This window comes from Pinus tabuliformis, chromosome 8 (genome assembly GCF_031772625.1).
Source record: "Pinus tabuliformis cultivar Carrire ecotype Pingquan chromosome 8, CPIR1, whole genome shotgun sequence".
Classification (NCBI taxonomy): domain Eukaryota; kingdom Viridiplantae; phylum Streptophyta; class Pinopsida; order Pinales; family Pinaceae; genus Pinus; species Pinus tabuliformis.
In genome coordinates this window covers 1,103,378,395-1,103,392,223 of record NC_142294.1, presented here as the reverse complement: position 1 = coordinate 1,103,392,223, position 13,829 = coordinate 1,103,378,395, and the positions used below count along the sequence as shown (strand labels likewise).

The following is a 13,829-nucleotide window of genomic DNA, read 5'->3' as shown; positions in this document are numbered from 1 at the left end:
AATCTAACTCTAGGATCCAAACAACCGAATATAAGGGAGGGCTTCTTGTCTGAGAAAAAATAAATGAAAAGGAATGGAGTCGCAACCCAAACAAGAACGAACCGAGATGTCCAGGTGCTTGAAAGTGCAGATGAAATGATTAACGAGATGACGAAAGATATGGCGATGAAAAGATCAAATGACGCCAGGAAACGTTGTGCTGCTTGACAGGCTAATGAATGGTGGAAAAGATGAGATGATTAAAACGATGTCGAGAAAAGCAGGGATAGAAAAACTCAATGGCGCCAAAAAATGTTGGTGCTGTCGACTAAAATGAGAAGATGAGAAATGAGAAGAATGATGACGAAATGTCGTTGAAACGTTGAGAATAAAATGTCCCCGGCAACGGCCTCAAAAAATGTTGGCGTTACCAGCTAAAATGAATGATAGAAAGATGAAAGATGAATGATGAATGTCGTAAATCCCAGGCCCAATAAATCGGTCCCCAGCAGCGGCACCAAAAAATGTTGGCGTTGCCGGCTAAAATGAATGATAGAAAGATGAAAGATGAATGATGAATGTCGTAAAGCCCAGGCCCAATAAATCGGTCCCCGACAACGGCACCAAAAAATGTTGTCGGACAAAGTGTCTAGGCAGCGCAACAACGCTCAGAGTAAGGGTTGTCACTCTTGATCCTTACTAACTCTATTTAGACTCTCTCCTAGACAAGTCAAGGGGGGTAGTCCCTAAGGTAAGTGGATGAGAAAGCCTGTGGATCACGGGCTCTAGGAGATTTAAATGATAGACAACTTGATGAATCTAAACGATTAAATCAGATTGATAGATTAAACGCCAGCATAAAAAGACACGACCACAAGATAAAAACAATTATAGACCAGTGCCTTCGATATTTGAATTAACCATCAATAAAACAAGCTATCCAGAACGATGAAAAGTGACGATCATAAATAATCCATATGCAAGAAATTCTAGATTTAAAATTATTTGCGCTGACTGACAAATGACCTCCTATTTAAAGATAAATCCTACAACGGCTAGTTCGAGTGATCCTTGTCAAAGTGATCTTGACCGTTGATGAGGATCAAAATTTCTTTTAATCTCATCCGTCGAAATTTTAAATGTTTAGGAAATTTCGAATTTTTCAATTAAATGCATTTTAATAAATTCAAAAATTAAAATTTTGCATTTATTTCCTCAAAATTTTGACTTTGACTTAACCCCAGGGACCCAAGGCATAAAATTTAGCAAAATAATCAATTAACCTTAGTCCCTGGACCTGTTAAGATTTAATTTTTTAAAAGATCCACGAATTTTACCTCTGGAAAACTTAAATTTACCTAGGACCTAGGACCTATGAGGGGATAAATTATTTTTCTAACCCTCAAGACACTTTACATCATGATTTTTTCATTTTTACATCTCAAGGGGGAAAACCCATTTGCAAAAGACCCTCACAGACTACCCAGTTCTGCGACACAAATATAATCTAGCAGATCAAGCAATTTGTAATAAAATAACCTAACCATATAGTTCGGAATATTCCCGAATCATTTTTACATAGACTCGATCTAGAACACTAAGACTCCCCTAAGATTCCAACGACAAAATCCATTCCGGCTTTGGGGTAAGCTGAAGGAAAACTCTGTCGACCATCCGAGAATGGATCGATGAGACAAAAAACCTCCCGAAATGTAGATCGTTACCAGAAAACTAAGTTTACCTAGGTAATTTCATACACGACACGGATCTGCTGAAAGTATTTACATTATACACATGTAGACTGGGTTTACATTACAAGATGATCCTCAGGCTGACGATGATAGCTGGATGACAGGAACACGTCGATCAGGTGCTATCCCTTTTGCGAAAAAGTGGGTGTACTGCTATGGGTCGTTGACACGTAGTGGTCAACACCTCTGTTGACCACTACGTGTCAACGACCCATAGCAGTACACCCCCTTTTTCGCAAAAGGGATAGCGCTTGATCGACATGTCCGTGCCATTCAACTATCATCATCAGCCTGATCATGTTATATTGTAAACCTAGTCTGCATGTGTAAATTGTAAATAATCTCAGCAAATCTGTGTCATGTATGTAATTGCCTAAGTAAACCTAATTTTTTGGTGATGATCTACATTCCGGAAGGTTTTTTGTCTCACCGATCCATGATCGGCAGAGTTTTCCTTCAGCCTTACCCCAAAGTCGGAATGGATTTTGTCATCAGAATCTTAGGGGATCCTAGTGTGTTAGATCAAGTCTATGTAAAAGTGATTTGGGAATAATCCTAACTATTAGGTTAGGTTATTTTATTACAAATTGCTTGATCTGCTAGATTATGTTTGTGTCGTAGAACTGGGTAGTCTATGAGGGTCTATACCAAATGGGTTTTCCCCTTTGAGATGTAGAAATGTAAAAATCATGATGTAAAATGTCTTGAGGGTTAGAAAAATAATTTATCCCCTCATAAATCCTAGGTCCTATGTAAATTTAAATTTTCCAAAGGCTAAATTTGAGGGTCCTTTAAAAAATTAAATTTTAAAAGGTCCAGGGACTAAATATTAATTGATTATTTTGCTAAATTTTATGCCCTTGGTCCCTAGGGTTAAGTCAAAGTCAAAATTTTGAGGAAATTAATTCAAAAATTTAATTTTTGAACTAATTAAAATACATTTAATTGATAATTTCGAATTTCCTCAATAATTTAAAATTTCGACGGATGAGATTAAAAGAAATTTTGATCCTCATCAACAGTCGAGATCACTTTGACAAGGATCACTCGAACTAGTCGTTGGAAGATTTGTCTTTAAATAGGAGGTCAGTTTTCAGTTGAGATCATTCGATCTTGGAGTCGTGTGTTAAATGAAAGCTCTCTTGTAATCGTTTTTCATGTGCAATAAAGAAAGACTTTGGGGTTAATTTCTGTTGATGTTACTCTTCGTGAAAATGCTGTAAGATGTTTTATTTTCATGCATAGATTTACTTTCAGCCATTGATGATAGCTTTATGAAGAGTGATTTAAGCACAGGTATCTTGTTTGGTCACTGGGGTTTGAATGGTAGTTTAAATTCTGAATATAATGGCAGGTATCTCCATTAGATCTGAATTTTATTGTCGTTCTCTCTCTCTATGTTAATGGTTGAATTAAGTTGTGCAGGAAATTCTTGATTTTGAGATCATCAGGCGTTCGAGGAAGTTTTCAGTTGGACCAGCCAGCTCCCGAATAGAATTTTCTAAAGAGCCCAGCGGGTTTTAATCCCGGGCTTATCATTAGAACTTCCGTTGTGGATGCATGAAGGGTTTTCTGAAGCACCTCACCTTAAATTTAAAAGTTTAAAAATATATGTGTGGCATAAAAACAGATATGGCTGCTTAGAGCCTTTAACCTGTGAATATTGTAATTATTTAACTCGTTTTTTTTGGGTTTTTAGTTTCATCCTTGCAAATGTTGTTTCTGGGCATTTTGTTTGGTCATTGCAGGTTGCAGATCTGAAGAGGAGATTTTGTTTGAAAGCCAGATCTAGGCCCTGAAGAGTAAGATCTGGCCTCAAAATCAACTCCCGCAAGGGTTTTTATTTCAGATCTGGAAAGTTCTTGTGGGGTTTTCATCAAGCAAATCTTAAGAAGGAAAATTTTAAAAAAGTTTAGATTTCTAGAGAGTTTTAAGGGTTTCCTGGGCCATCTGTTTGTTGCCCGAGGTTTCATTTTCACAGAAAAAATTTCGAATTTTTTTTTAAGGTGTACTGTGTAAAACCCTCATGTTGTTAGCCATCAAATCCATGTTTCTTATTTGGCTGCCATACCCAACACTGCAATCCCTGCATCCCTCTGTCTCTCACGCAGTCATCAAATCATACCCTCGATTTTTTCCTGCGTCCTCTAAATTGTGTCCTCGCTAATCCATTTCTCTTCGTCCTCGCTATCATAAATCCACTGCTCTCACATTCTAGTGTATCTGCAAGCAAAAAACATGACTCACTCCCTTCAGCAAATCCGCATCCATCCTTTATGCTACCTGTATCATCCTTTTCCCTCACTCATCGTGGCAGCTCCCTTCGTCCTCAGACCTCTGAGCTCCTGCGTTCTCATTTCATTGTTGCCCTTCCATTACCTCGCTGCATCACAACGCTCCATCCTTCCCCTGCCATCGCCTATCCAAAACTGCACTAGCAAGCAACTACCCACGCCTCTCCTAAACCTCACGCAGTGGCACGCAGTCCCCATCCACCAAATCACGACGCAGCTATCCCATTTCCTCACACAGGTTTCATCCTTGTCACACCGCCCCTCCAATCGACCTCCAAACATATCCATTGAACCTTCATCATAGCCTCCATTCAGGCTACCGACTCCACGCAGTCTTTGCCGTCGAACTCTTCAAACCTGCAGATACACTTTCGAAGTTTCATTTGCGTTTATGATACTTAGGGTTAGACTTTTAATTCGATTTCCTTTTTTCATTTGATTTTTTTTTTTAGATTATAAGGTTAGTGCATGTATATATTTCTTTTAGTTTCATTTAAGTTTTAACTTAGGACCAAAACAAATTTCAATTCAGTTTTTTTTTAATTTAGATTTTTATTTTTTGTTTCTACATTTAAAAAAATATAAAATAAAAAAATCCCCAAAAAAAAAAGGCTTCATTTCCTTTTTCTTTTTTTTATGTGACTTCCTTCTAAAAATTTTAATCAAAAGTAAATTTTTAGCATTAAAAAGATTTTAAATTTTTTATGTGGCCTATGGCCCATTAAAAAATTTCAAAAATTATTCAAAATTTGGATTTATTTTGGTCACATAAGAAAATCTTGATAAATCATTTACCACATATTGAAAAAAAAAATTAAAGATAGAATCTGAAGGTGAACTTTTGTGGTATTAATATTTGTCATTTTTCTATAGTTAAATGTGCTTAAATGTTTTATATTTGAAGTTTAACTATTGGAAAGTGATAAATTTCCTAGATTTGGAATTTCAAGCATAATCATTTTAAATTCTAGGTGGTTAGCTTTTAAGTTTTGTGGTTATTTAAAGTATTCGATCTTTTGAAATTTAATTGCTAGAACTTTGTGCATCTATTGAATATCTTGCATCTAGTGAAATTAATCATTGCTTGGATTATTTAATGCTCATTATATGCTAGACATTTTGGCAAATATTTTCAAGCAATTGTTAAAGAGTTTTTTTTTCATATTTCTATTTCCTAAGCAGCAGCAGCAAACCAATTACTTGGTTTTCATTTCATCTAGCGAGATCATTAAGGCACTGGTATTAATCATTTAAAGTCTAATCAATCTTAAGTATTGCTAAGCCTTAATCAAGTATTTGATTGCCTCGCTGTGTCTCCCGAGCCGGTTGATTTCCAGTTGGTTCTCCTTCATCCCATAGGATCTACCCCCCTTAGCTTGATGTAGGGAGACGGCTTAAACAGAGAGATCGGGGATCAAGGTGACAGCCCCCGATCTGAGCGTTGTCGCAGTGCCTAGACACTCTGCGCAACAACACCACCCAACCAGTCAAAAGGGGTCAAGTTCAATGTTAAACAGGGAGGCCAAGTTACTACCATTTGGGTTAAGTATTGTTGTTGGATAAGGATCAAGGTTTCATTTGTATCAGGCTGAAGGTTGGCTTCAAAAGGGGCATCAAATAGTGACTTCAAAAGGACGAGTGGTACTTTCTATAAGAGACTTCGAGTTTCATCATTTGCGGAACAAGTGGATTGTTGTACCTATGGTGTTATTTCCTAAGCATACATGTGTATCTAGAGGTGGAATATATATATATATATATATATATATATATATATATTATTATCTCTAGTGGAAACCACATTGCATTGTTGGTATTACTCTGAGGTGTTACAACCACCTACAATCATATATTTCTCAACTGCTCACTAGTATTTGTTGTGTTGTTCCTCTTATTATTGTTGGAGTATGCATTATTAGTGGTATGTACCACATTTTAACTGAACATCGATTAGATATTGTCAGATTGAAGCAATATTGTGGCCTACATGTGGTTTTGTGTTTATTTTAATTGAAACAAATGATAGAAATTGCACCTACAGCCATGTACACACTAATTGTTTAACGAAAGACCACAAAGACAAAATTCAAATAAAACTCAGTAATTTTGGTGAAAATTTGAGGTACTTCCAAGGGGTTATCTTGCACTACCCCATTGTTATCTCTTGGTCTAGTTTGTGCCTTGTAGTGTTTCCCACTCCAAGACCTGCTAGATTTTGTGGCAATAGTCAACTTGTGACCTAGCTTATTTTAGCACCTTATTTTATAATTCTTAGAGGGGTTTGTAAGCAAAAAGGGATCTCGGCCTCCTCATATAAATAAAGGAGGCCTCATTGTAGCTACTCATCATCACACACTAGAGATTTTGGCCTCTCTCTAGAGAAATTTTGGCACTCTTTTCTTGTGGTAGTGATTGGATCCATAAATGCACTTTGATATTTGAAGCTGATTTTGGTTATCTTTGGAGTTATTCTTTGGACAAATGGGTGGAATCTTTGCATGTTATCTTGTAAGTGCACCTAATTGTTGAATATCTATTTCCTTCATGTCTAATGTATGGAATAATGTTGATTCTAGGTTATGTTAATTGTACCCTAATTTGTTAAAGGTATACATAATACTATACAGGTGATCTATTGCATGCATTACTCATATAACATGTAAATGAATTGTCCTATTGGTGAACCCTTGGTAGCTCTCCCATGAAAATTCTATTATCCATTGCAAGGTAATTGTTGAAAGTTTGGTGCCAAGGCATCAAAATCACAGCGTCCTTGGAAACTTATTGGCTGACCTATCACATTATAGACTCCACTCACCCAAGAATAAGGCACCGGCCCTCCTTTGGTGGTGATCATTTCAACTTTTATCCATAAATTTTCTATTTTACATTTTCCCTAATTTCAACGCCTTTAAGGCCAAGCGGCTAAGCTAGGGCTTGGTGTGAATTCCTAGGGAGGAGGAATTTTCGAAGTTTGAAAGTCTAAATGCCAAGACGATAGTGGTTGGCACAAAATCCCTACTTTTGGTAGACATTCAATTCAGTTTCATCCATAAATTTCTTTGCCCTAGTTACCAACCCTAAGCTAACCCTAGTTTTGGATTTAGGGTCAACTTGGGGGCTTCTCAAGGGTTTCTTGTGCCTTGTTCTTGTTGAAAACCCTTACTGGAAAACCTTTCTCCTCGCTTGCACCTTTGAGCGCCCCAACTATCAATTCATTAATCAAGCCCTAGGTATTGGTTCGCTTATATTTGGTCTCTCTAAGGAAAGAGTATTGCCTCCTCTTAGAGCCTGGAGCCTAAAATTGTGTCTTTCCATTGTAGATCTCTTTGCGTCACCTCACACCTCAAACCTAGAATACCTATGAGGTGACCTTACATATACCAAGTCTCCTCCCATCAATGAAAATCCATAAAGAGCAGGGGATTGTGGTTGTGGTGATAGCATACCATTACAGCATTGCTGTCTTTTGGTCTAGTTTAAGCCCAGTAGGGCATCCCTCTCCTAGGCCAGCTAGATTTTGTGGCAACAAGTCTGACCAAAAAGGTCTAGGATACCTGATACAAGGCTTCATATGGTTGCTACATGGATTTAACCTGTGACCTTGGACTTACAATGATGCAAAAATGCTGCAATGATTGTATTGGTACCCCTGCTATTATAAGGGATAACAGGAGTCAGGTCACTACCAATGTGGATTTGTGGTAGGCTCAACCAACCTTTGTAACATGTAAAGTAGGGTCACCTTCATAGCTTAATGATAGTTCTCTCTTTCATCAAAGCCTTTATTAATTTTCTTGGATACAATATTATTTATTTTTTAATGCATTAATTATAATTTTTTAATGCATAATTTGGACTCTAACATCATTATAGCAAAGGAGGTCATTGCCCTTAAACATCCATAAATACCAGAAGACATTCCCATAAATCAGTAGTTGCAATTACAAAGGAATCACTCCTTTTTACTAAAAACCTTAGTAATAGGGCAATAAATGACCATGGATACCAAGAGATGACAAGAATAAGAATGATAAAATGAGGCAAAGGAAAGGGTATTCATAGTATTCTCAACGCCTATGGGCATCCTCCTAATCAACTTGCAAGTAACTCATTTAACACTCCAAATGCAATTCTCTCAGTTAACACTCCATATCTGAGCCAACATCTAATTATTGTTCGCCATGCCTCATTATGCTTACAATTACCATAAATTGCAGCTGAATAACCTCATAACTAAGCAAATATCTGCTTATGTATATGAGCCAAATACGTGCATGTGAACTGATAAATTCACCTGTACGTAAATATTTAAACACGCAGGCATGTACTTCTACATCTAAGCATAAGATAAATGATGCAAGTTTTGAGGCTAAAAGTAATGGAGACAACGTTGACAGAAGACTACATAATCATCCAATCAGCATATATTGAATATTTCTAGCAAAGATTTGAGGCAAAGGGACCATGAGTATCTTCTGCAGCAAACCTTGACAGTAGCAGGGCTCATAAGGAATTTTGCTCCAGCTAATTCAGCGCTCTTTGCATCTTCACTTGTTAATACAGTACCAGCCTGTGAAGAATAACCATCGATTGAAAAACCATACATCATATCATAACAAACCATATGAAGAAAACTGTAACTTATTACAATTAGTAGATAGTATATAGTAATATACAAGCAGCAATTACTAAGTAAAATAAAGGTACAAACTTCAATCTAATGACAAATCAAATGAATTTCATCTTCATTCAATTGTTTACTCATTTCCTAATGGGATTCTACTATAACTGAAGCTAGAAGTATGGCCAAGCTGATCAAGGAAAAACATTTAAGCCGATGAAGGAGACGCTTCAAGCTACCAAAAACAAGCAGTTATCTTTCCCTAAATCAAAATAATAATAAGTTAATTAAGAAAAAGAGAAGCAAGAGGAAAATAAATGTCATAACTGTGCTGAAAATTGAACTCCTATCACAGACGCGTCACCAAAATTATATTTACTGTAGAATTGAGAATGGAAAAGAAGTTGAAATCTCATACTCAGACGAAGAAATCAACTTAGATACCAAATAAAACTCCAACAAAGAAGAAGACATGTCAAAAGTCACATTAGCAGTAAGCACACTCATCAAACAATATAGACAAACATTGCTCCAAAAAGAAGCCATCCATCAAAGAAAGAATGCACCGGGACCTACAATTAATATGTTCCACCACATCTAAGAATCCTTGATAAGATTCAGGACCCAAGAAGAGACTCAGCCCAAACAAGAACCTCACTAGCAGCAATGACATGGAACTTGCAACTTAGGACCTTAAAACTCAGAGGAGTCACAACACAAGAGATATAAATATCACAATATTAGTAGATTCTGGCAGCACACTACAGTTCTAAGGACATCAAATCACTAAGGTAAACATTTTGTATATCCTACAAGAACATCATAGACAGATAGGATGCCAAAGGAGTACAAACATGCCATTAAGCTTCTGTGCAAATACAAAAATTGAATCTATGAACAGAATTCTATGCCCTACCCCTTGGTGGAATGGATACTGAATGGTTGATTCAGTTGGGTACTTACGCCAAAAAACTCCAAAAATAATTCATGGAACTTAATTGGTATGGAAAGAAATATAAATTATATGGTTTTTGTAATAACCCTAAAGGAAAATTTGACAGTAGATACCAGAAATGAATTTGAACAACAAATAATAGCAAATGGAGACACAACCAGCAATTTGATGCACAAATATACACCAATAAAATCATTGAGCCATTTTATTAATCCACTAGAAAGAGTACATCAATATGAAGTAATGGTGGAACCTGGGCTTGCCAAGCAAGTGGAGCAAAACCCAGAAAAGATCTTTGACCAAAATGATGTATGACCCTGGCAATGATGTCGACGGTCTACTGAAAAGACCGCTGCAAACCTGCTCTCTCCAAAACTCCGCTGAAGTACCATGAGATTTTTGGGTGAAATCTCCTCAAGAGTGTTGGGATTTCGTCCAACACCCAATGAAAAACCCAAGGGTTTCTGTCCTGGGGCTATAGAAGTTGGGAACTAGGTTCTCCAAATCTCATCAACAAAAAATATCAACAATCAGAGATGTCCTCAAATGGTCTCCTCCTCCTCTTTTATAGATATGATGGACCCCTGTAGAAGCCTTTATTTTATTATTCTTTTAATCACTAGTACCTTTTCCCTCCTTTTATTTTAATTACATACCTTTTTAATTAGGGAAAATGGTAAATAGGCCACCATTCCTCCTCAAGCCACCAAAAGTCACTTCCCACCCTCTCATCATGTAGTTCTTCTCGTTCTAGTTCCAATGAGCTATTACACTAAGGTGTTCTATCAAGTATTCATCCCGGAATGCCACTTTAAGCGTAATTAATTGAGTTAGGCTCCATAATAACCTTGTTTTTCAAAAGTTGTTGGAATGCAACGGAACAAAAGGTAAGTTGTGCGGATGATGGAATATGCCAAGCAAATGCCATCAGATCCCAAAGAAACTCCACAAAACCCATAAAGCCCCTCCAAAAGCTCCTGGGCCTGTTGATGGAGTAAACCTGCTCCTATGAAACCATGGAATTCCATCTTGACCACGCCATAAGGGAAACCAGAAAAAGGAACATGACAATTTTGAACCAAAAAGACAACGCAAATTTTGCAAACTTAATCAAGAAAGGATGTAGTATACAATAAACATCGCGGTTCCTCATTAGGTAACCACATTGAAGAACTTTGAGATATGATACATATACACAAGTTTGCCAGCCTCCAAGATCAAATCAAGAATGATAAAAGATATCCTAAGGAAGATACTCTCAAGAAGATAGGATCTTTTTGTCCCACGTCCTCTTGAGAATGCTTTCAAAGCAAAGCTTTTATTTAAGGGGGGTTTTGCCTCAAAATCTAGTAGGCCCTGTGAGAGGCCTCAAAAGGCAAAGGCCAGACCTTGTTGCAACTATCAGGTGGATTGCCACTATCACCTTAGCAATCCTCCTACTCTTTGGTGGAATTACACCACACGGGAGGCTTCCCAATCTTCACCAAAAGGATATTCTAAGTTAAATAGCTCAAGGTGATATGAATCAAAGGCTAAGTATAGGTACCTCTTCAATGGACAAGGGCACAATTCTTTATGTGTAGAAGCAGCGTACCCTGTACAAAGCCATAAAGGAGGAGTTATGACCTAGGATTTCAAGATATAGATCAACAAAGGAATGCCTAGGCATACAAGCACCAAGAAAAGGTTTGCAAATGATATAATCAACAAAAAGGAGAGGGCAAACCTTCAAATTAAGCCCTAAGTTGAAACCCCAGCTAAGGTTAAGGTTTTGTTAGGACACATATTGCTCAGGGTAGATGACGTTAGACCTATTATAGCAAATTCAACCATGAAAGAAGCTATATTTTGAGTGTTAAGGATCAATCAAGGTGAACTCAAGATACCGATGTCTCAACATCTATCCAATAGGATCCCTCGATGAATTTAACCATAATGGCTTGCCTTAAAGGACCTAGAAAAATAGTATAGGAGAAAAGATGAAAGTTTTTATGATTTTTTACCACCATAAGGATTCCTCATGACTTTTCCCACTTAGGTAATGGAGCCTTTAGGGCTGAATTTAAGAGAAATTAAAATTATGCTTGGAGTAACGGGGAAAACCCTAGTTTTCACATGATAAACCCTAGCTATCTTTTAATGAGGGGAGAAATTAAATAAAGGAAAGCTCTCTAGGAGGTTCTTTATGGTATTCGAGGAAGATAAGTTTAACATGCAATAATCAAGCAAGATTTTCCATAAAAGATATGCATTTAGACATGGAATAAGAAAAACCCTAGCATAATTTTATCACATGAAAACAATAAAAATCTGCAATTACACTTCCAATTCTTCCAAGAAATAGACTTCTTTCAATCCCAAAAAAACATCTCCAAGACACAAATGATTCTCCAATAGCAATAGCTCCAAATAGATTACATCTCCACAAGTAGTGAGTTACATCTCGGTTATGTCAAGCTCTCTAAGGGAGGCCGAAATCCACAAGTGATGATGAGAAACAACAATGGAGTTTTCCTCTATTTATATGAGGTCAATCACTTCCATTAACTTGTCCAAAAGCCCTATAACAAGTTTAATTTTGAGTGAACATGAAGTAAATGGGTTACAAGCCATCCCAACAGCTCAATATATTAAATAAGCCACTAATTTCCGATATGTGTGGGTCAAAACTCCTCCTAATCATGACGTCATGCCCTTTAAGGGCTAATAAAGCTCAAAAAATGCATGATAAGGGCTAGATGCATATCCAACCATCATAATCAACCATGAATTGAGGATGTGTCCTCAAAACATCTTGATGTGTCTAAAAGCTAGCTCTGGGTGTCCTACGTCATCTCCATGGATGCCATCAAGATAACATGTGAAATTTCCATGAATGCACCTCTTAGAGTTTATTCTTCTAACTTGTTAGCAGTTTATTTGTTTATGACAAATAATGAATAAATCACTGATGCATTCTTCACAATGAAAATGCTACATAATTACAAACAAGGAACTAAGAAATAGATGCACACACAAAATAAAAATGACCCCACTATTTTTGGACTAAATGTCAAGGGAGAATTGGTTGAACAAATGAGGGTTTATTTTGTTATGCAACAATTTGAGAAATAATTACAATCGAATGCCCAACTAGCTATCCTACGAAAAAAAAATATTGGAAAAATAATCTGGAGTTCCCAGATCTGCTCCGCTAATAAACTCGAACTCCTCTGGCCTCCTCATACCCCACACTGACAACTCACACTATTGCCTGGAATACACATTGCAGCCTCTGGAACCACTCGCACTGCCTAGAAACTAGCTCTAACTGATCCATCCTACCTCCTCTAATAAACTCGGCCTCCTCATACCCCACACTGGCAACTCGCACTACTGCCTGGAATATGCACTGCAACCTTTGCAACCACTAGCACTACCTGGAAACTAGCTCTAACTGAGCCATCTTGCCTCCCTCTACCTCAGGAAGTGACTCGCTCTGCCTCCTGGAAGCTGATTTGACCTTCGGCAACTGAATCAACCCTCTTCCAGCGACTCGCACTAGGGTTTCTGGCTATTCGCACTTGTATAGCCTCCTTTGCAAATGTATTTGGCCTCCCTTTTCCTGCCACTCTGGGACTAGAAAATCACTAGAAAACTCTCTAAAATTTTGCTCCCAAATTATCTGTTGCTACTTGCTCCCTCTCTCTTACGCTCTCCCTCTGGCTCGAATTGTGCCCTCACTAAATCTGCAAACTGGGTAGTTTGATCCACCACAATGATCACTTTAATGACTTTGATGCTATCTCCAAGCCCTTCGAACTGCTCTTATAATCTTTCGTTGAGTCTTCAACAGCATGATTTAATATCCATCGATGGCTAAGACTAATTAGACTTCATTAAAAGAAGCCTCTAGAGTAATCTCGAACATCCTTAATTAATTAACTTTAATTTCCCACTTTTCCTAAATTAGACTTAGGAAATACTTGAATTATGGCAAATTAATTTAAGTAAGGTGTTTCCCAAGCTTATCTCGCAAAGCCTTTTATGGGTTTTGGAGACCCAGTGTTCCTTAGCCTCTTAGCATCATCTAAGACTAGAACACATGTTCAATGCTACCATAAACTAACACTCCCTCTTAGCAAGGAAGGTGTTCTCCGCTACACCCATTTGTTCTCTGAAATAGATAGACTTGGCTCTCCCTAGAGCCTTTGTGAGTATATCTGCAACCTTCTACTCTGTGGGAA

At 37.4% G+C, this 13,829-nt stretch overlaps 1 protein-coding gene across 8 annotated transcripts in view; it reads right to left on the bottom strand.

The window, feature by feature from the left end:
- LOC149239196 (uncharacterized) overlaps window positions 1-13,829 on the bottom strand; it is a 381,661-nt gene that overhangs the window by 318,468 nt on the left and 49,364 nt on the right. For 6 of the 8 annotated variants that reach the window (XM_089373342.1, XM_089373343.1, XM_089373340.1 and 3 more), the window contains one exon: window positions 8,514-8,597. The exons of the other annotated variants lie outside the window; for them this stretch is intronic. In XM_089373342.1, the coding sequence (XP_089229468.1) occupies window positions 8,514-8,597 (84 nt within the window). The remainder of the gene's footprint in view (window positions 1-8,513; window positions 8,598-13,829) is intronic. 8 annotated transcript variants of the gene reach the window in all.